At 45.3% G+C, this 23284-nt stretch overlaps 1 protein-coding gene across 4 annotated transcripts in view; it reads left to right on the top strand.

Annotated features, from left to right (window-relative positions):
- GALNT13 (polypeptide N-acetylgalactosaminyltransferase 13) overlaps positions 1-23284 on the top strand; it is a 63001-nt gene that overhangs the window by 8088 nt on the left and 31629 nt on the right. For all 4 annotated transcript variants that reach the window (XM_015869188.2, XM_015869189.2, XM_015869190.2 and 1 more), the window contains 2 exons: positions 17282-17450; positions 22587-22753. In XM_015869188.2, the coding sequence (XP_015724674.1) occupies positions 17282-17450; positions 22587-22753 (336 nt within the window). The remainder of the gene's footprint in view (positions 1-17281; positions 17451-22586; positions 22754-23284) is intronic.

The following is a 23284-nucleotide window of genomic DNA, read 5'->3' as shown; positions in this document are numbered from 1 at the left end:
AGTGACGTTGCTTAACAGCTTGCGAGTGTTATCCCAATTAACACAGAGCTGGCTTCCAAACAAGCCGTCTTTACTTGTGTCTATTTTTGTACCACGATTGAAGGAAAATATCCTTATTTCTTATACCTGCTTCCTGCCCTAGAAGAAAATCAGTACTGGTCAGCCTTTAGCAGTCCCTGCTCATCAATGGCATATGCAGAAATTGGTGAAAATATTAGATTGGGAAATTAGCATCTGCATCCTTATAGCGTGGGCTCTGCAGCTGTAGGGTTATGTTCTCCCATTGCTGCTGTCCTCTTACTGCAGGTGGCTGATGTCTGACAAATCTCAAGGTGATGGAGGATTAAGTCCCCAATACATGCACCAGGCAGGGTGTGGGGATGCTCTTCCAAAAGCAGTCAGTAGAGTCAGAAAAGGTTTGCAGCCCTTCCTTTTCTCAGAGGCACCTCGTGTCTTGTAGCAAGCAGCACAAAAGCAGAGATTTCTCTGGAAGCTCAGGTTTTGTCTGGGATTTCAGGAGATTTAGAGCACCTCAGAAAATTTGTAAGAGAGGTGAAGTTTTATGGAGAGCAGTGCATTAAGTAGGAGCTGGGTCTGGCCTCTCTCTGGACTGAAGCATGCTGAGGTGGCCAGTGAGAGGGGTCTCAGCAGGGCATCTCTTGGCCTGCATGCAAGGCTGCTCCCCTCTTCTTACTGCAGGAGGAGGAACCACAGCTGTTGATGTGTTGGGAACATCCAGAGCCAAGGTGTGCTGCTCGAGTTGGTTCAGCCAGGGCTCTGAAGGGAGAAGCTGGCAAAGTTTGCAAAAAAAAAGCCTGTAAAGTACAGCGTTGGTATTGATAACAGTTCTGTTTCAAGTGCTTTAAAAAAGATATAAGGACAGCCCCGTTGTGAGCTTTTGTATTTGTTCATTTTTTGGTAGTTTGTTTGTAAATGGGTGAAATGACAGAGACGAATGAAGAAGTTGCTGGCCCAAGGAAAGAGACTGGAAATGAAATCTTATGTTGCGAACTAATTGCATTCAATCTAATATTCCTAGCAGATGGCTCTTCTGAAACATGCAAGACTTGCAAAAGGCAATGCAGGGTGACTTTAGGTCTGCCTAGAGAAATAATCCTTCTGGTATTGAAAGCAGGAGTGCTTACGTGTGGATTGGAGGTCAGTTTGCTCAGCATGCTCAGCTTCCAACAAAGGAGATGCTGTTTAAGCCAAGGTAGTCTGATGGCCTGGAGCTTGATCCATGAATTGGGATAGTTCTGAGAGACTCCAGAGGCTTTGGTTCCTGCAGCCCCATGCTTCCCACAGCAGTGTGTGGGAGACCAAGTGAAAGCCAGCATCCCTTTGGGTTGTGTGCTGCAGGGGGCTGAGAGCTTAGGATTTGTCTTGGAGTGGGGCAGAGAAAGGTGCTGTGGATTTGGAATGTAAAAACGCTTTCCTGCAGGAAAATACTCAGATCTTTTAATTTCAAATTCAAAGTTGTTAATTAAACACAATATTTTCTGTTCCAAAAGCTGTCTTTGAAGATGATTCTCATTTTGGAAAACGCACGTTGAACTTAGGGAAGTCAAAGCTCTCCGAGCAATAAAGAAAGGAGCGTGTGCATTGACTGAAATAGTAATTGTCAAGGGAGTGTGATTATTTTAATTAAAATGAGTGAGAGCGATGAGATGGAATTGTATTTTTGAATGCTTGTCTTTGCAGCATGACTAATGTATCTGTAATGTGCCGTATGCTTTAGGCTCCCATAGAGTAGTGCCAAGTCCTTAATATTTTTGTCTAATGTTTTTATGCAGATTTCTGTTCCCCTATTATGAACGATATTCCTAAGTAGTACAAAAGGGCTTTCATAAAATCAGTACAAGTTATTAAATTGCTATTTTGAGGACAACTCGGTGTAAAGGGAAGGTTCATTTATTCAAACCCTGTAATGTATTTCTGTTTCGAGAGAGAAAAGGTCTGTTGTAATCATGTAAAGCAAGTGAATGAAACATTGGGCTGCGGTATGAAAAGTTTGGGGTTACGGCCAAGTTTAGAAAAGGAGGCATTCATTTTGGTAGTTTCCATAGTAACTTGTTTATCTGTCAGATTACTGTATGCATTGGGCTGTCTGCATTCACAATGGGAGCAGATATTTTTAATAGCGTGCCATAAAGATTTAATGGATGGAGGGATGAATGTGTACACTGCGCTCCAGTCTTGGCACAAATTTGTTGACAAATAAAACCTGAAGTGCTGATTTGGGTATTGTGATGGGACAGTAAGCTGATTTGTAGAGCAGTTCAGTTTCTAAAGATCGAGGGGAAAACCTGAGCATAGCAGATGCCTTTATCTGGTAGCAAGCATTTAAAAAGAAACAAAAGAGAAGAAAGCATTCCTGAGAGATCAGGTGCCCGCAGTTGGAGCATATAGGCTGCAGGGGAACCACGTTTTCCAGCAGGCTGTGGAGGACCAATGGCAGGATGCTTCTTACTGCAGTGATGGAGGATGAGCAGGTGTTGTAGGTCGGCTTTGCTTTGGTGATAGCAGGTTGTGCTTTCCAGCTGACAGGTAGGTTTTTAGGTTTCCTTCTTATGTTCATAAAATTACTGGAAATTCTTTGCAGCCAGCAGCTGTCTGCTCTGCACAGTACCTGTCACCTTTTAGACCCACTTGCTTGCAAATGTTTTAGTTTCATGGGAACTTATAAGTGATTCTTGGAAGCTGTGCACATCCAGCATCAGCTTTAATAATGGATATTGTCAATGAATTATGGCTCCTTTTTGTTATTGATGCCATGCTCTGTACCTTGAATGACTCTTCATTGATTTCAGGAAAGCTCTGCAAACACTCGTCCACGTGCTCAAGCCCAGTTGCAAGAACTGAGGCTCAATTTGCCATCAGCCTCTTTTAATCCACTGTTAAACAATCCTTCACTTGTTCTGAAAATAACACAGTGTAGTTGATCACAGCAGAGTAGTTTTCCATCCTTTGTGAGCTCTGTGTAGGTGTTAAGAAGTGCCAGAAGACATAGGAGCAATGAGAACTGTGGAGAGGTCACAGCATTGGAAGGCAGTACAGCACGTTGGGTGGCTCTGTGCTGCAGCTCTTCTGTTTTGCAAAGGGTGAGAAAGGTTTTTATAATACTGGCTTTAAGCCGTGGTTCTTGTGATTTGCATTTGAGTTTTTTTCCCCTTGTGAAGTATCAGTGATATGGAACTGGGGGGCAACTCCTGCTAGAAATACTAATTGGTGTTATCACTGAGAAACACTTCTCAATTATGTTTCTCTGTAGTAGTGCAGTGTGAGACTTGAATAACGATTACAGATGACGATATCTGTGTGAAGTCCTGGTTGTTTGTGTGTCTGAGTGCTGCTCCTGGAGACTGTTTTCGGTAGCTGTCGTGCAGTGTACTCCTGTATCGGGAATGAAAGTTTTCAGCTGCAGACGTTCTCGAGAGCCCTGATTGCCAAACCTGGCAAGCTGAAGTGTGCATTCATCTGCATAATAAAGAGCGAAGAATCAGAGCGGGATTTATTCCAATGTCGTCCTTTTTGTCCTTGGGAGCCTAGTCTATATTAAAAATCAATTAATGAGAAAACTAAGCCAAAACAAGAACCCCAGGCTCTTACCATGCAGAAAAGTGAGCAAGATGAGTAAACATCATTGGGTACTTTGTGCCCTCTGTGATATCCCATCTATTGGTGTCAGAGAGGTGTTGTTCACCTCGTTGGGTTAGGAAGGCCTATGATGAATGGGAGCGCTGGGTGCACCCCAGTTCCTGTGTTACAGGGCAGTGGAGAGGCTGTGGATGCCCCATCCCTGGGGGTGCTCAAGGCCAGGTTGGATGGGGCTCTGGGCAGCCTGGGCTGCTGTTAAATGCGCAGGTTGGACCTTGGGGTCCCTTCCAACCCAAGCTATTCTATGACTCTGTGATAAGAATTTCCGCATCAGAATGTGTGATTTTTGACACCTTTGTCTTGAGTTTCATCCTGAATAGTTAGAAGCTTTCCTGAGGCTGACACATAAATATAAATTACTTTTGTTCAAATGGTTTAAGCATCATTTACAAATAAACAGAAAAGTGTCTTGGTTTTTTATTGGGTCTCATAGCTGACACCTGTGTGTGTACATTATGTGGAGTTTCATCCTTTTGGCATTTTGCTGCAGAGCTCCTGTCAGGGCTCTGTTAAGGCTGGAAGCAGCCTGGAAACACTTAGCCCCTAAATCTCTTAATAGTTTGTCACCGTGCCTGGGCTTAGCTTTGGCAGAAATAGCCCTTTCCTCCCGAGGGTCATCATTAATTACATGCTCCATGGCTGTTCTGCGTGCAGAAAACCTGTAGCAGTGCTTTAGAAGTTGGAGCTTTGGGGCTGAGGAGGGAAGAGAGGAAGGCCGTGTGTGTGTGTGCTGTGTGCCTCCTGAGCTGTTCTGCAAAGCAAGATGGAGTGTGAACGTACACCTCGATGTCTTCCCCTCCCTCCATTCCCTGTTGCTTCTTTCACTGATACTCACCATGCAGAGATGTAATTTTGCATTCCTTTCATCAAGAGAAAATAGCAGTTGATGTGAAGGTTACAAAAGCTGGGCTGGAAAAGAAGAGGCCTTTTAAGAGGAATTCCGATAAACATTTGGTAGAGAAGGCTTCTTCTTAAATGTACAAATTAAGAAATAGAATTCAATTATCACTTGGTCAGTAAGGCCTTGTTTCTAGGCTTGTAGGAGTTAAGTATAGCACTGATCGCTCAATTGGCTTTTGGCTCTTTTTAAACTAGAGTGTTGCATGTATTTCTATGCCAAGGATGGTGCATGCTGCAGTGCTTTGCTGCTCTCCTCTATGGGAGCAGGGATGGGTAGGATGCTGCCCCTGTGCTGCCTGACTCCTGTGCTCACACACTCCTGAAGAACCTGCTGTGGTTTATTGCCGTACCCATTACTGTGCTTTGCACAGCTTCCTCTTAAACGTTAAGGTAATTTCAAATCTAATCAGCTGGAAAGCATTTTGATACACAGAATGCCTGTTAGTGTGCTTTGTGTCTTACAGTGCTGCAGTCTGAGAAAAAAAATAGGTGAAACGTGGTATTTTGTGGTAATTTAAGCAGAGCTTTGTCGGATTATGTTCTGAAAGTACAGCGGTCAGCAGCAAACTGACACTGTGCTGTGTTAGGGAATGTTTTCAAGTACAAATGAGCTAGTTTTTAGTTAAAGGGTATTCGTTTTATTTTGTACAGGAGCACTTGGTGTGTAGAGGCGCAGGGATAACGCTGATGCTTGCTACAGGTTCTGTTAAAAGTGATTCTAGCAGTTTGGCATTGCTCAGTGATGATGTGGTTAAAAACAATAGCTGAATCACAGCATGGTTGGGTTGGAAGGGATCTCAAAGATCACGAAGCTCCAACCCCCCACCACAGGCAGGGCCACCAACCTCCACATTGATACCAGCCCAGGCTGCCCAGGGCCCCATCCAACCTGGCCTTGAACACCTCCAGGGATGGACGGGGCATCCACAGCCTCTCTGGGCAGCTGTTCCAGCACCTCAACACTCTCAGAGTACAGAGCCTCGTGTGTCAACTTCCAAAGTATGGCATACTGTGTCATTACTGCAGTGAGTTCAGCTGTGTGTTCCCTCGCTGCTGCACTGAGATAATTCTGTGCTCCAGAGTGCCTTGAATTGCAGGAGCAATATTCCTTGAGTGATGTTGGTATCTGAAAGCCAAATAAAACTTTAATCATAAAAGACTTTCTCCATTAAGCGATAAGAGCGCTTTGTAATAAAAGAACTTGTCAGTCTTCCATGGTTTAGGAATAATTTAACCACGTTAAATTCCCTCGATTTAGGCTTTATATAATGGCAATTTCTCCTACTTGCTGCTCGGAAGTTTAAATACAGCATACAGGGACCTTAGTGCTGATGGGTTCAGCAGTTGGTTCCACTTTTGATAGTCTTAAAATTTAACTGCATGAAATTATCCTGTTTCAAACTTCATAAAACGTCAATTTGCCTCATTTTGCTACTGCATGGAAATGGTGATTTAGAGTTGAGTGTACCATAGCATTAAGCAATGTGCTGGTGTGTGGGATGGCCGCGTGCTGTCGGCTTGAGAATATGTATGGCTGTGTTTGCAGAGCTGCCCCTGGGTTTGTGACCTCCTCTGTCACCAGGGCTATTGCAGTGGGATACGTGTGACATATCACTGGTGATATGGTGATTTGGTGGTTCAGAATAAGATATGGGTGTTGTTTCCTTAGAGGAGAAGTGCAGAAGTGAGCCCAGGTCAGGTAGGAAGAGGTGCTGGTCGGGCCTCATTTGTTTTCTTTTTGGTTTGCCTCCTCAAAGATCTATTGCTGTTTTGAAGATTAAAGATTTGTATTGCTGATAAATGTTTCCTTTAAACATTTCATTTGATTTCCTTGAGGGTTCTCTATTTACTCTCATAATTATTTATATCTCTGCTTAGCCCTCTGTGCTAGAGCCATGATCCACAAATGAGGCAGGGCAGATGCTCCATAGAAATGCTGTTCATCTGGTGTGTATTTTATGGCAGGTGAAGACTAAAGTGAGAGGAAAGAACTGCTTCCCCATCAGTAGGTTACGCATCTCAAATTCAGCCACTAAACCAGCCTTGGTTTGTGTATTGACCATCAGTGGCCCGTGGTACAAGGAGTGAATAAATAAATCATTTAAATGTATTAAACGACTCAGTGCGATGAATATATATTCTTTCAGTCATTATCCTTTCTAGTACCGGAGAAAATAAATCTCAGAGGTAAATACTATGGAGTGAACCTTGGTTGTAGACTCACAAATTTATCATTCATTTACCTGAGGCCGTATGTCTCCTGTGTTTCTGGGCAGACATCTGGAACCACGAGGGAAGGTGACCTGCTTTGGCTTTTGGATTTTCAGAGGAATTAAATAGTTGGCTTTGCTGCTCTTATCTGCTCAGGGTGAGCCTTTCTGGGGCTGCGGGTGGGGGACTGGTTATAGGTTAACTGTGTATGAAAATAGGATGATGGGAAAATAATGAAGCATTCAGGACTTTATGATTCTTTTTCAGGTGTTATTAAACAATTAAGCGATAGCTGGTTCTTCTTTTTATATAAAAGAACCCCAACAAAACAGCAGCTAATAGTCTGTTTCTCTTGCAATATGATAAAGTATAATTAAAACATGCTGCCAGAATGGAAGTCTAGTTGTTGATGTAGATTACTGTACTAAGGAGACCTCCAACAAGGGGAAGCGTTGGGCATTCGGTGGCAGTTTGGAGCTCCCATCTCTGCATTTTCAGCTTCCTGCTGCTTTTATGGTTGGAGTCATTACCCTGTAAACATGGAAGAAGAGGGAAAGAACTTCCTTAAATGATCACAGTGGGTACAGTTAAAGCAAGCTCTTGAAACAGCCTGTAGATAAATGGTGCCATTGTAAGCCTTAATTTTAGCTTGCAAAGACCTGTTTGGGCATTTTAATTAAAAATATCTTCTGCTTTGAGCTTTCTGTAATTTAGTGTGGAGTCGATCTTCAGGCTGGATCCCTTGAAATCCTTGCGGTTACAGCAGAAATGATAAGTTAGCACCAGAACTACATGCTTTGTGTTTTTCTACCCTATCCAGTCTCCTGTGGGCACAGTCTAAGCTTTGGAATGCTTGTGATGGTAACATTCAGGATGTCCTGGGATTGCTTGCTAGGAGTTTAAACTCTTGTAACTGAAGTTGAACTTTTAGGTGGAGTGAAGGGAGGAAATGGGAAGGAAATCTTTAAACATGCAGTAGTTCTACAGTCCAGCACGATGGTCAACATCTGTGGAGTTAAGAAGTGTTAATATTCCAAATGGCCTAAGGCTGCTAACGGCAGATTAGGGAGGCTGCTGGCGTGGAAACGAGGCAAGCTGACCCACATAATGCCCTGACTTTATTCCCAGGCCTCCTGCGTTGCGACGTGTACCTCTGAGGTATGTTAGTGGATTTGCTTGGCTGTAATCTCAGTTGGCTGGCATTGATTCAGGCATCAGAAGTCATTCTTCGTGCAGGTGCATGATGCTCCATAGCCCCCTGCTAAGGGGGAGGGAGGAAATCTCAGAGGAGGCTTTCCATCCAGTGAGCAATTGGAAGCAGTGAACTTGTGGATGAGAGTCCCCAGTAATGGCAGGATCTGCTCAGTGAGTTGTTCCAGTGGCTTGTCAGCAGGTTACCAGCGTCACCTGAAGGTATGTCAGGTTATGCATAAAACTGCTGCGTTGGACCTGTGGTCTAAAGTATCATGGGGAGTGCAGTGTTTGTTTGCTCTCTTGAAAATGCTGGGTTGTAAACAAAACTTGTGTATTGTCCTGCAGACTGAGAGGCTGGTTATGGGATTTACCTAAGAACCTCTGGGAATTGCCCACTGGTAAGCTCATAATTAATTCCACATTAATGCAGACTGCTGTCGGCTGCTCCTGGTGTCTGGTTGCTGTTGGCCCATCTGTGCTCACAGCAGGTGGGAAGAGCAGCAGTGTGAGAGGGAGGGGACAGGTGGGAGCCATCCATCTGTTCTGTGAGGTGCTTCCTTCCTTAGGTCAGGTTCCTCCTAGAATGGCTTATGATGGAAGGGACCTCAAGGATCGAGTTCCATTGTCTTGCTATGGGTTGGCTGCCCCCCAGCTCAGACTGCCCAGCACCCATCCACAGCCGTGGGCACCTCTTAGTGCCAGGCACTAAGTGTACATTCTGAAGTTATTTCCCACATCAGCATCAAAATCGTTTCAAGAAGGTACTTTTCTGGGCTCGTCGCTGTCCTTCTCCAGGTACATCATCTTCAGAACTAACTTCTGGTGTTGAGATGTTCACAGCAATGAGAGCAGCTCAGTATGTTTGCAAGTGTTGGTTTTAGTAGCTTGCGAGCTGTGAAACTACGGGGAAGAAAAGGGGAAGAAGCAAAGATTTGCCTGCCTCATCAGCTCAGGAATAGTGAACAAACATGAGAGACAATCGGGTTTGTTTCAGTAGGATTATTCCTATTTTTTCTCCAGTTTCCTGCCCTGGAAGCATCGCATTCAGGATCACTTTAGCCCTGCTCAAGCACAGCTGCTGCCTGTGGTGCAGGCAGGGCTGGATTTATGGCTGCCTTGTCTGTGCCAGCTGGTGAATGGCAGGGATGGGATGTCACTGGGACAGAGGAGCAGCATGAGCCTTAATAGTGCTTGGAAATGTTGCTGGCTCTTAAGAGGCAAGGCATATGAACCCATTTATTAAACAGCATCAAAATTAATTGTAGTTTCCTTTTAAAACATGTTATTATTCTCTTCCTTATTCTGAAATATCCTGCAGTCAGTCTGCACGGCTCCTTCACCCTGCAGGAAGAGCTCGAGGCTTTGTGTGCTTGACTTTGCTGTCTCTGTTTATGAGAAGTTCCCCTGGATGTCACAGCTTCAGTCAGTGCTGCTTGTGCTGAAAATGTGTGTTCCCAAATGGGCTCTGTTCAGGGAGCACAAGGAATGACTCTCCTGCTTTTAAGCTGGCTACCTGTAACTGCAGTCTGTGGAGCTGATGCCTTAGAATTTGTTTGAAGGCTCTTCAAACCCTACGCTGCGTGTTCCCATACTGATGATACTAACACATCCATTCATTTAGCTAATGCTTCACCTACTTTACAGTTGTCTCATCTGTTGCAGATGATGAAACTGCTGACATACTCACAGGATGTCACACCCCCACAAAACCTCTCCAGAACAATAAATGTAGTTATGTCCCCTCTAAATGCATGCTGTCTGCTTTCCTGCGTGCTGTGCTGGAAACAGGTTTTGCTCAGTTTTAGAGGTACGTGTTTAGAGCATAATTAAAGTGAGTTTGCATAGAAATTACTTATTTTTTCCTGCTCAAACACGCGCTGTTTGCTTGACTGGGAATCCGCTTTTGCTTTTGGGTTCGCTTTGTCTGAGATGTGATCATCTTTGACTGCTGGGTTTCTGTTTCTGCAGTTCACAAGATGTTGCTGGCAGCACATTTCCTGTCCTTTTGCTGTCTTTCCAGATTGATTTTTGTCACTGTACTTTTCAGACTTCTTAGCCTACTCCTTATATACGTATCCTTTTTTTTTCCCACCTAAATTAGGTTAGTGCTCTGTCAGATTGTTAGTGTTTGAACTTTCTCATCTCGCTGCCTCTCATTGGAGGCTCATTTTTATGCTTCAATCTGATTTGTGTGATCTGATGTGTGTTCATGCAGTTGGTGCAGTGAGCAGTGGCTCTTAGTGGTGCACTGGGCGCATGGTTGGACTCGGTGGCCTTGGAGGTCTTTTCCAACTGGGATGATTCGATGAACCAAGTGAAAAACCTGACAAAACAAGCAAGGCATCAATGACTGTTCTGTAGCGCTGGCAGTCTTGCACCAGCTGAAGGTCTAAGCCCTGCTGTGGTTCTTTCTGCATTTTACAACCCAGGCTGGTGATATGAGAATAGAAAATGCTATTTTTGCAGCTTGAGCCCCAGCAGCTCTGCGTTTCTGACAGGGGCAGCAGTGAGGACAGGAGCTAAGTGCCTGCTGCTAATCCTTGGGATTGCAGCCTGACCATCAGAAAGCTTCTGAGTGGGAGATAAGCACATAAGGAGGGATAATGTGTCTGTTACTGCTCAGCTGATGAAGGAAGAGGCACACCGACCTGACCCCGGAAAGGTCCCAGCCTCTCATGAGAACTCTTCCCTCTTGCTCCAGTTGTCAATGTGATAAGTTTATTGGAAGCAGAACCAATTGATGAGGTTATCTTCCTGGTAGTTCTCAGCAGCTGCTCCATTCTCACTAAGTGAGATTGTGTTCAGGATGAAGTATAGCCATCAATTCGTACTTTAGTGGCAGACTGCTGGGTTGGTGGGTTGATCACACCCATAAGACTGCTGCTGTGGGTCTGGGTCTTTGCTGTGGAGCAGGCAGTGATGCTTTTAGGGACAGCATCCTTGGACGACAGGCACAAACTAACCTGCAGCTCAGTGCTGCCTGGTAATCAGAAAGGATCTACTGCCCAATGAAAAGCTGCTGGTCTCAGCTGGAGGGAAGTGGGTGCCCTCTGGAAGTGCCTTTCCCTCACCAGCAGCTGGAGGGAGGCTTTATCAACCACTGATGGGTAAACTTAAATTAACTTAGTCCCACATTGTTTGCCTGTCTGTTGTTAATCAGGTCCAGGTAGCACCATCTGGTCCGCTAATGAATGGTCTTTTTGCTACCCAAGGTGTAGACAAACCCCTGTCTCTGAGCATGCTGGAGCTAATGGTGAGCAGTTTAAGGAAAGTGCAGGCACTGAGTGGGGGTGTAGATGCTGTTTCCCTGCTAGGATATAAAACAAGGAAGAGAAAGTGATGTAGGAGATGCGTGATGTAGGAGGCAGTTGGGTGCTTTATTTCAGCCTCAGGAGCAGGTGGTCCACATTACTGTCTTCCAAAATAGTAACCCTGGTTACGTTTCAACATAGAAAACAGGTCAAATATAGGGCGTAACTTCAGACTTAGCTTGTTTCAGTGGAGTATTGGAAGGTGTTTTATCATCACTATAGAAAAACTGGAAAAAAAGGTGCTTATCTGGTATCAACATGAGAAGGTTTTGTGGCTCACGTCGTCATCATGTTTTTCTCTTTGCTCTTCTTGGAAGGAATTAAGGTTCAGACGTGAATGTTTTTCTCCCCAGGAGCGTTATGGCTGTGGGAGGTGGAGCTCCATGCCGTGGTGCTTTCAGTTCCCTCCATCTGGTGCCACCTCTCCATGGTTTCTTTCACCATCTTGCCTGCACCAGCTGCCGCAGTGCACTCCCCCTGCATCACCTGCCTGGCTTCCTTAATTACTGCATTGATTGGAATTAATGGTATTAGTGGGACAGCCGGTGTGTTGCAATAGAAAGGAGAATAAAGTGAAAGAGGGCACAATTATGGGGGCTTCTATCCTTGCTAGAAGTTTTCAGCAGTAAACTGCTCACAAAATGTTGTAAATGGAAAAGAAGGGAATTCCTGCCTGGGATTTGCTCTTCCTACAGAGGAAGAGGGGGCAAAATTTAAGTGAATATTTGAAATGCTTTGTTTCTCATGTGAATGCATTCATCCTCGCTCCTGCTTAGTGTAATGAATTTCCCAGTCAGTGCCAGTGTCTTAGATGCATGCTGTCAACCTGTCTATCTAGACAGCACCTTTCATTCCCCTTCATCTATTTCAGCAAGTAAAAATGCACAGAGTACTGTAATTAATACATGTGCGTGTAGGGTGCAGATTATTGCAAGGGCGATTAGTTGTGTGTGAGTGCAGAGACCCATTGGCTGTGTCTGCAAGACAGCTCCAAACCTGTTTCCTTTCTCCTTGTCTGTAATTAGAGATGAGGTGGTTTTCTGTCTCTTTGCTCGCTTACTCCTTTGTTAAGCATGGTTTGCTTTGGAAAATATCCTTTACTGTAAGGCTGTCAGTTGGTTGAACGGTCACTGACCTTAATACAAAGAATCACAGGGAGGTGTTTATCTATAACTTTTTTTCTCAATTTACAGGGGTTAAATCTAGAACAGGTTGATGTAATTGCAACATTCAGAAGGCCTTACTTGCTAGACCTGTGTCTAGCAAGAGAGCATCCCAAAGGAGGGCTGCAGAGATGGGGAATGGCCCAGAGGACAGGACGTGAGGAGTGACTGAGGTCCCTTAATTTGTTCAGCACGGAGCTGAGGAGGCTGAAGGGGCTCCTTGTGGCACCCCACAGCTCCTCGTGAGCAGAGCAGAGGGACAGGTGCTGAACAAACATGGAACTGTAGCAGGATCTTGTTCTGGAGATATGTGTAAATAAATCCAGGGAGCTCTCAGATGCTTCCTTGTTCACAGGTATGGAAACACAAAGCCTGTTGATGAGACCCTGAGGCAGAGAAGCTCTATGTCCGTAATGATTGGACATTATAAGACCCTCAAACACACTGGACTGCCAGCCAAGGAGGTCAGGGATGCTTTAAGAAAGAAATGAAACTCTTCTTACCTTCATTCCATTCAGTTACTGCCAGCTTAGTGTTACCTTGTGGAGGATTGCTTTTCCTGCCACCATAAATTGTACTTTCACTGCTCTACCCTCAGTGTTTTTTGCTTTGTTTGTAAGGTGAGTTTCTCAGAATGACTGCAGCTGCTTGTGCAGGGCTGGCAGTAGCAGTGTGGTCTGGTGTTTCTCTGGACAGCATGCGTGGAAATGTTGTAAAAGATACTAATGGCAGAAGCTGCAGTCAATTCTGATGCTTTTATTATTGGAAAGCAACTTTTTGGGTTGTTTTTTAGGATTTGTGGAGCTCTGGTCTTAGAAGACAATGCAAAGCAAATGACCTATTTAATGATGGTTATGACAACTTAGTGGGATTTGTTGCTGCTGTATAATTAAAACTAGAATTCTTTGTGTTCTGGATTAAGATGAGTCTGAGCAGCAAAAGATGGATCATCCAAATAGCAACGGACTGCGAATTGATCCTGTAGCTTATTGGATTCTGTAGGGAGTTTATAACAAATTACTTGGGCATAAACCAGCAGAATAATATTGAGTGTTAGAGCCACCATGGAGGTGCAATGAAGAAAGAATTACTTGTCTGGGATTCTGAGGGATTGATTTCTTGCGTTGTAGTAAGATATGATGAGAAACTACATAATGCAGGACTGCCTGGGAAGGGCCAGTGCTGGTAGAGGCAGCAGGGCAGGCAGCTCTGCCTGCCTCTCAGATCACACTTAAGTTCCCACTGGTTTTATTTATGTACTCCTCCAATTCCAGTTCCCATCAAAACCGTCTCCTTTGGAGATCTCCAGCAGCCACCTGGATGTGGTCCTGGGCGCCTGGATCTGGCTGTCTCCACTGGAGCAGGGTAGGAGCAGATGATCCCTGCCAACCTCGGCCTTTCTGCTCTGCAAAATGAACTTAAGTCATGTTCTCTCAATGCTTTCAGCATGAGTAGAGACACACTGTCACTCACTGGGGTGTTCTTACCATTCACATCTCATCTTCTCCCCCTTTCTGTTTCTAAGATATCAGTGAACACAATGAATTGGGCAGATGGCAGCTGCACGTGGCTTACACTCCTTAAGCTACTTTCTTCTCTGTCACTATCCCAGGATTGACTTTATCCTCACCTAGTTACGTCTAACTTTCCAAACTGTAACACCAGCATTCCTTCAGTTTCTTACAAAGCCGGGAGGTTTTCTATTCAAACTGCACATTTCTGGCAGCTGCAGAATGGAGATTTGGGCTGAAGTCCCTCCCTGCAGCCCCCTGCTTGTTTTAAAGCCACCTGACTGCTGCTGCTGGGATGCATGAAGGCTGTATCATAGCTGCAGTGAGTATCAGTGCTATTCCAGCTTTCTCCTTAGTGATTTAAACTGATCGATAATATATGAAGAATCATACCAAACATAATAGTTTGGGTCAGAAGGGAACTTAGAGCCCACACAGCCCCTGCTGTGGGCTCCACAACCCCTACCAGATAGGGCTGTACTGGGAGAGGGGGATGGGACAGGGATGGTTGTACAGGGACCCTGCTGCCTGTCTGTCTGCAAAGCAGCATCGTTTCACAGCACTGCTGCTTGAAAACAGGCACAGGGGCTTAGGCCAAGGCATGTGCAAGGCAAAGAAATGTTTGGAGAGAATGCATGGGTGATGAGTCCTTATATCCCCAAGTGTCAGCATGTCTTTGAGCAGCAGTCTGTGTGCAGAGCCCTTGCCGAATCCTTAAATAAATTGAATGCTTTCAAATCTATTGAGGTCAGCTTTATTTTTCCTTTCCTTATCTTGAATTCTGTGCTTCATATTCTGTACTCTACCGAAGACCTCAGCGCTTCTGGTAAGCCCTTGTGAGGGGGGCTGTGTTCATTTCCGAAGCAGGCCTGGTTTCTTCTGACAGATGATGACAAATGTCTGCGGGCAGAATGCTGGATAAATAGCATTTTTATTCTTTGTGGGCATGCTTCGTGTCAGTTCCATTATGCCTTTGTGCACCAGGACGGTCGCTGAGGAGATGAGAGTTAATTCTTGTGCTCGGAGGTGAAGCTATTTTTGATGGACACTTTTGAAAAGCACAGCCTCTGAAATCCCATTCAGTGAGTTAACAAACAGAAGCGCTGAATCACTGCTCCTTGCTTGCAGCTCCTGAACACAATTAACTAAAGCATGGCGAATCACGTATGGATGCCTCCTTGAATGGTGGTCAGTATACACAGCTCCTTGTTGAATCCACGCAGGTGTGACTGCATTCCTCAAGGGCCCAAGTTCTGCAGTTTTTATGTCTTTAGCTCCTGAAAATTCTGCTTCCTTGGCTGGGTCAAGGCAGGAGTATAATCCACTTATTGCATGCCTTGGGTTTCTTGAAAGGCTGTAAAATGTCCATCAAGGCAGGTATGAAATGTGTGCTGTGGGTGTCTTAAGTCCGTTTAACTCTTATTATCATCGAATATCATAGAATCAGAGAACGTCCTGGGGTGCAAAGGCCCACAGTGCTCATCCAGCTCCAACCCCCTGCTGTGTGCAGGGTCACCAACCAGCAGCCCAGGCTGCCCAGAGCCACATCCAGCCTGGCCTTGAATGCCTGCAGGGATGGGGCAGCCACAGCCTCCTTGTAAAACATGGCGTAGCATGATGTCGAGGTGCTGCACAAACACTAATTGAAGGCATTGCAGTTTTCCTGTTTGGTGTTAGTATTCTCATTCCACAGCACTGTGGCCATCCTTGCAGCCCTGTTGTGGCTTTGTGCATTTCGAAAGCTTGGGTGATACAACCTGCAAGCTGTGTGTCTTCTCTGCAGACTTGACAAGCTGAGTTTCCTGAAGTTAGCAGAATTAAACGTATTTCTTAGTCATAGCATTGCATGTACTCTGATTGAAATGTAGCCAGGTATCACTTTGCTTTGAGTAAAGCTGTGAGAGTGGAAAGGCTGATCGGGAAATTCCCAATTAGTTTTGTTATAAAGCTTCACAGCGCTTCTGCTGCCCTGAGCTTTATCTCGATGAACCTCAGCAAACAGCAGAAGCGCGTGGAATTACTTTATGATATCTCAGTTTTACTGCAGGGTGGAGAAATAACTGCAACCTTCAGGAAGACTTGCTGGAAGTTTTCAGGCTGAGATGAGTTTGCAATGCTGTTATGAGGCACTGCTCGTGCTCTGGTGAGCTGGCAGTGATTCCTGCAGCAGTGCAGCACAGCATCCTTGTGGTGTTTGGATGGTACCCTACACAATTTCATTTTCACCCTTCATGATACAGTTTTGTGAGATGGCTTGCTCTGAGAGGCAAACTTCTGTCATAGCGATGGCTGTTCTAATCATACTCTGACAGCTTTTTTCCTCACGCCTATTTGCTTTCATGGAAAGCTTCTGATTTCTCCAGAAGAAAACTGTCACTAAGATATTTTCAGCCAAACCCAGAGTACTTCAGCATCCTGAAACAAGCCCGTTTCCTGCTGTCTTACTGCCTCAGCAACGTCTCTGCATGGCTGCCTGCTCCCTGCTGGGCTCTTGTTGGGCACAGATCTTTGGGAAGCAGGGAGCTGCTCCTGCGGGACTGCTGGGGGAAGGATGCAGCCCTCAGCCTTCTCCAGCCAAAAAGAGGCAGAATTTGCTTCCATAGCCACAATTGGCAGCTTGAGGGAACATTTCTTCAAATTCCAGCCTGCAGAGTCTCATAATTCCTCCAAAAATTGATGGTAGAACAGAGTTTAATTACCAGCCATCAGTTCCAAGTACTTGATGCCTGCATTATGCCTTGCATAAATATCCCTTATGAAATGCTCCAAGTGGAATTTAGTTGTGTGGACAGCGTGCACTTGTGTGCTGCAGGAGTTGTAGCTTCACATGCAGTGAAAGCAGCACGTTGTGGGTGCGGCATCCAGCAGTGCTTCTAGTAGAAATGGATCGCAGAGCACCGGGAAAGTGTTTGCTGCTCAGGTGAAGCATACATTACAACTGCAGGCAGCACCTCCTAGGTAAATTTCTGATGCTCTTCTAGCCAAGTGTGTCTGGATGTGTGTTTCTCAGGATGCCTGCTTCTGCAGGGCTGGAGGGATGTTTGTTTTTTAAAGGACAGGTTTGTAATGCCACATGCCATTCGGTTGGGAATAAATTAACAACAAAAGCAGTAGGTCAGAGTGATTTAATTCATGTGTTCTTCAGGTACTTTCAACACCTGTACAAGTGTTGCCCAGACTTTGTGCTTGCAGGATATCCCAGAGAACCTGGTGCTGGGCTCTGATTCTGGCATGAGTCTCTCAGGAGCATTCGTGTACTGTCAGTGTGATTCCAGCTGAAAGCTCAAAGACACCCCAGTGTTAAAAGCTGCCCTCCCGCTGTCTTGTGTTGCAGCTGTCATTTCCCGAAACCAGGAAGGACCCGGCGAGATGGGGAAGGCAGTGCTCATCCCAAAAGACGACCAGGAGAAGATGAAAGAGCTGTTTAAAATCAACCAGTTTAACCTTATGGCCAGCGACCTCATTGCTCTGAACAGAAGCTTGCCAGACGTGAGGCTGGATGGGTGAGTGCTGCACGGGGCTCTGCTGCAGGTGGATGGGGCTGTGGCTGCAGTGCATTGCAGGCTGACTGCAGGCAAATCCTCTTTGGGCTCCGGGTGCATTGATGGGCTCTGGGCTTATCTGGGGTTATACACAGCAGCTGCTGTCTGAGCAGGTGAACAAGGCAGTGAGTAGCTAATCTGTGCTCAGGCTCCTGTGCTTGCAGCTGTGCAGTTTTGTGGCTAATGCATTTAGTGTGCAACCTGCTGTACTGCTGGGGACTGGACGTGTGCTGCAGATGTGCAGGTGGCAGAGCCCAGACCTTGTATGTTATAAATGCAAACTTTTCTTTCAGAGCTAGGGAGTTTTCTTGCAGGACAAGTCCTGTGTAATTTTCTTTCTAAGCATATTCCCTAGCAAAGGGAAATCAATCTTTTCTGAAAGAATAAGTTGCCAGTGCTATTCCACAAATTGTTAAGCTGTTACAGTCAGATTTCCTTATCATGGAAATTTAGGTTGAAGTCGGCTGTTGCTCTGTGTCTGTGCTTACAAACATGTATCTTCTAGTCAGAAACACCCTCACATAAGAAAAAGCCCTTTGGTGCCTCCAGCCCTGTGCATGGCAGGGAGCATCCAGTTTAGCCCTGAGAAGGGAGAGCCAATTATATTGATTTCTGATGGTCACATCTAACCCATTTATCTCATCTCATCAAGCATTGCCTTATTTCTTCTTCCACCTCAAAGTGTCTGGTCACTGAAGCGTGTTCAGGTTTTACCTGCTTACGGCTTCCTATCAGTGAAAGCTAACTTGTTTTTAAATATTTTACTGTTATGCACAGAGAAATTCTAAAGCATCCATAAACAAGGAAGGTCAGAGAGAAATCGATCTGTGCTTTCAAGCCAGAAAATGCTTGCAAATGACACATTAGAAATTATTTTGCCTTGTGAGCGTGGAGGGAGAATTACCTGGGGTGACTGCAAGCAGGGAGGAGAGTTGCCTGTAGGTAATCTGCACAACATAGATGTGCTGCTGGAGCACATCTCACAGGTGACTTTTGGGTTGCTCCCAGAGCCCTGTTAGACCAGAGCGTTGCTTTCTTTGACTTTGGGCTGTTACTGCTTAGTGGAAAATACTGCTCCTCTGATTACTTTGTCACAATGACAGGCAGTTATTTGTGGTCTTGGCACGGAGTGAGCAGTGCAGAGATAAGGATGTTACATGTGTGCCAAGCAGAGCCTGCTCTGTGTGACAGAGCACTGGCACAAGGGGTGGCAATTCAGGTCAGGCACCAAACACCCACGTGTGGGAGGAGAAGAAAGTGTGAGTGCTCAGCAAGGCTGTGTTTGTACTGCAGGGTTAAATTCAAGTGACTTGATGTTGTTCCTCTGGAAATGGGGGAAACTTCTCTGTACCAAAGGGGCAGAAGTGCTGCTGGAGAGAAGGGAAGAAGAGAGAAGCCCAATGCTGGGCTTGGCATTGCTGTAGGACCATAGCAGCAGAAATCCCATATTAACTGCAACCAGAACTGAAGTCTGCTGTGGGCAGTGGAAGGTTGAGGTTAGCCTGGTGGGTATGAGGTGAAGAAGATTCAGCAGTGCTATTGTAACAAGTAGCACTGGAAATGGAGCAATACTAACAATGGAAAGGTGTCCAGGAAAGCCTTATCTGCTGAGTTGTGAGCTCTGTTATAGGTTTGTCCTGAATTAAGCTACGTGCCAGGCAGGTTTGTGGGGGTACTGATGCTTCTGCTTGGAGTTAAGGTGAAAATCCCCTGAGCTGTCTGCTGGAAGGCTTAGGATGGTGGATGTGCCGTACCGACTGCAGCTTCTTTGCTTTTAATAATGCTGTGTTGTGTTATCGTGGCCTTCCTCGACGTGAAAATAGCTTTGAGCATTCAGTAAACAACTTTGGAAGTGATATTTAAGATCTCAAAGCAGAGTTTGGGGTGGGAAATCCCTGAGGAATGTTTGATATTCAGGGCTATACCTGAAGCTTTATGAACACTGATAGCCGGAGGGATGAGTGAAGGGTTGCTCCTACCAAATGCAAACCTGCTCGTACTCTGTAATGAAACACCAGGAAACAATTTTCATGCATCCTCACATCCTTCATCTGCTGGCTATAAAAACTGATAGGCGCTGGGGCATATTGATGCAATGAAATTCAACACGATGGTGCGGCTGCAGCCCTGACGCTCTAAGTGAAATAAATTCCTTTTCAATTATTTTCCATTTGCCTTTCATTTGCATTAATTTCAGTTTTAAAACAGGAACCGGTGCAGTTCAAGTGAATGTATTGAAGCAGAGTTCAAACAGGTGCATGCTGAAGTGATGAGGCGGGTGGCAGAGGAAGGGTTTGCAGTGGGAGAGGTGACAAATCAAGCCTAACCCAAGTCTCTTGTTTTCTGCAGCTGCTCCAATGGGCTTTTCTCCTGCTCATAACGTTGCACCGTGCATTTCCTTATAGCAGTTTAAATTTCCACACCTCACAGGGCTTATATACAGTATACAGGTGAAAACTGTGTTTCAGGCAGCAGGATTCTCTGAGCACAATATCACTTACGTAGAAGTGAAACATTGCTGTCTGCAGGTAGCCAAGTGGTGCTCCAAAGTGCAACTTCTAGAAGACACGTTTAGTATTGCACCAACATCCAGTGTTATGCACCTTTTCTATGTGTTTCCATCTTTATATTCTCTGTAATGCAAAGTAACAGTGGGTAATGGCTAAATAATCATCAAAATCCCCCAGCTCATATAAACTGCATCTATTTAACACAGTTCTTTTTGTTCCCTAATGCACCATATCACAAATACTGCATAGTAAATTCTATTTACCGGTTACGTTCTCATTTTCCCTCCAAGTGTTTTGCTTTCCTGCATGATTTTCTGCCTTGATTTTCTTTTCTGAGAGCCTCAATGTAATTGTGGAAGAGAAAAATCACAGCACAGCCCTTCATGTTCGTGCAATCTGCACACAGCCAACGGGAAGGATGGTAAATAGTCTCGCTGTTCCCATGTTACTGATCTTGGAAATTGTGTTTTTCCTGCATTTAAACAGCTGTATTTACTTCATGTGTATTTATAAAGTCACAGCTGATGAGTGCAGAAGGAAAACCAGTGTTTCCGAGGAAGTCTTGCCAACATCAGTGTGTGTCAACAATGACTGTGCACTGCGTGGAGTTTTGGGGTGGTGGAATGGCAGTCCTTGCATCTGATGGCTGTGTGAGCAGTGCTTACCTTTATCTCTCCTTCAGAGCTGGCATAGGACCCAGGGAGCAACACATCACCTCCATGGGACATACATGAGCAGGTTGCAAGCGTTAGGTAGCTCATGCAGTTACTGTGTCTTTGTTCACAGTGTTGCTTCTTAGGTGATGCCTTGCTCTTGGGCCTCCCTTTTGCACAACCAGCCCTTAACTTTTGCAGGCGTGTTTCCAGAAAGCTGAAGAAAGTTGAGTTTCTTGTAGAGCTGCTCCTCTGAGAGCACCGTTCAGATTTGATGACTGCATACTGTAGAGTGGAAGTCAGCATGGAGCCCAGTTTGCCACCCGGAGCAGACTAAATGCTCCTCTGGGTGGGCTGAGCACTGCAGTAATCTACTGAAATACGGATTTAATGCCATAATATAGACAAAGTACATGCATTTACATTTTCTACTGAAATCAAATGACCCAAATTAAGCAAAGTGAATAGATTTAATTTAGTCTCTGATGAGCGGGCCGGATATCAACAAATCCCAGTTCATCGCTTGATGTACCCGAGAAACTATACATAGCCAAGCAGCAGGATGAAATCATTTGGAAATTGAATAATCCTCCCCCAGAGGGGATAATCCCAGCCTGGAAGTGTCTGGGATGCTGAGGGGGCGGATCTGCAGCAGGGCCTGTTGCTGTGAATGGAGCCAGGGCTGCCAGAGAAGGACTTCACACTTGATTTGTCCCTTCCAACTCGGGAGATTGTATGATTCTGTGATCAGAGTTAATGAAAAGCTGCAAACAAGGAGATACCTGCCTCTTTGTGTCCTGGCCTTCAGCTGCTAATGTACCTGTCTGGACATTTTTGAACAGTCCCGTGTAGGAGCTCTCTCCTGATTTCCAAAGTTGTGTCTGTTCTAAATACAGTTCAAGTGATTGTTGTGAATTATGGGACAAGCAGAATTTATGCCAGCTTTGTATATACCCATTCAGTGCGCCTTGGAAATAAATCAGTTCAGAATGTCCGCTTTTGGACATACTGTTCTGTTGTGCTTTTGCTCTTTTAGCCACCTCTGTTGCCACGGGTGATCATAGAATCCTTAGAATTGGAGGAGATCTGTAAAGGTCACCTTGTCCAGCTCCCCTGCAACAAGCAGGGGTACCACAGCTAAGTCAGGTTGCACAGGGCCTAGTCCAGCATTGCCTTGGAAGTCTCCAGGGATGGGGCATCCACTACATCGATGGGCAACCTGTGCCGGTGCCTCACCACCCTCACTATAAAAGACTTTCCTTAAATCTAACTTAAATCTCTTTCAACTTGAAGACGTTTCCCCTTGTTGTATCACAACAGGCACTGATAGAAAGTAATGAACTTTATCAGTATGAGCTCTCTAGACGTAAAAGGATCACTGAAGTTGGAAAGGTGGGATGGTGACCAGCAGACTTGAGTGGTCTCCATCTAGATGATGTCAAGGCCATTATATAGCTCTATGTGTGCATATGTTTCTATATGTGTTCATACACACACCTGTGTATGCACAGTTTCTATTTACACCGTACCTTCTGCAGTCAGATCTGGAGTTCAGTGACTATCCTGGGAACCCTGTGACCATTCTGCAGAGTGCAGTGATGTTCAGTATTCTGTACTATCCCCTCACCTCGCATTTTAAAAGCTGTGGTCACGATTTCATGTACTTTTTTAATGGCAGTGATTCAGAAGAAGAGATTAAAGTGAGTTTTGTTATGGTGGGTGATGTTTATGAAAGAAACCATATGGACAAGCTGGCTTTCTGCAGGGACCAGGATCGTTTGTTTCCCTGGCTCTTAACAGAGAGCTTTGATGTGCTGGAGGAGCTCCTCCTAAAGAATTTGTGCGTATGAAGATTCCTTCCCACCTTCCTGTTGGTAGAGCTCGTTAGGGCTCTTTGGGATTAACCTTTTATTCTCTCCTGTATTTTTTGGCAGGTGCAAGACCAAAGTGTACCCTGACGAGCTCCCAAACACCAGCGTGGTCATCGTGTTCCACAACGAGGCCTGGAGCACCCTGCTGCGCACTGTGCACAGCGTGGTCTCCCGCTCCCCGCGTCGCCTGCTCGCCGAGATCATCCTGGTGGACGATGCCAGCGAGAGGGGTGGGTGCTGCAGGGAACCATTAGTGCTCCTTTGTGCTGTGCTTCATCACTGTGTGTTGCTGCAGAAGGCAGGATCCCCTCCCCCATCCCTCTTTTGGTCTCTCTTTTGCTGCAGTCCCAAATGGGATCATATTCCATAAATGGGATGAATGGGGTGATGAGCAGTTTTCCCCGGTGCAGCCAAATGCAATATCCAGTTGCAGCCGTTCAGTGCACGGAGGGTACAAGCCAAGCCATCCATTCTGCTCCATGTAGCACTAACTTCACTCCAGTTACTGTCCTGCTTTTCCCTGCTTCAGAAAACATACAGGCTTGTTATTTCTCTGGGCCCAAAGGCTGAGAAAAGCTTTAGCCCAGGCAACTACACTTTAAGAGCAACAAATTTAGTAGTCCTACAGGTCCAAAATGGTGCAGCTTATCAAAAATGGCTGTAGCCATATTAAGCCATATACAAAAGGTGTAATCACCTTACACTGAATACTGATTGCAGATTTATTCCTGGGAAACAGACTGTGACTTACTTGAAGATCC

The sequence above is a fragment of the Coturnix japonica genome, chromosome 7, assembly GCF_001577835.2.
Source record: "Coturnix japonica isolate 7356 chromosome 7, Coturnix japonica 2.1, whole genome shotgun sequence".
In the NCBI taxonomy this organism is placed as follows: Eukaryota; Metazoa; Chordata; class Aves; order Galliformes; family Phasianidae; genus Coturnix; species Coturnix japonica.
The sequence above is the reverse complement of the archived record's forward strand: the minus strand, read 5'-3'. Positions and strand labels throughout refer to the sequence as shown.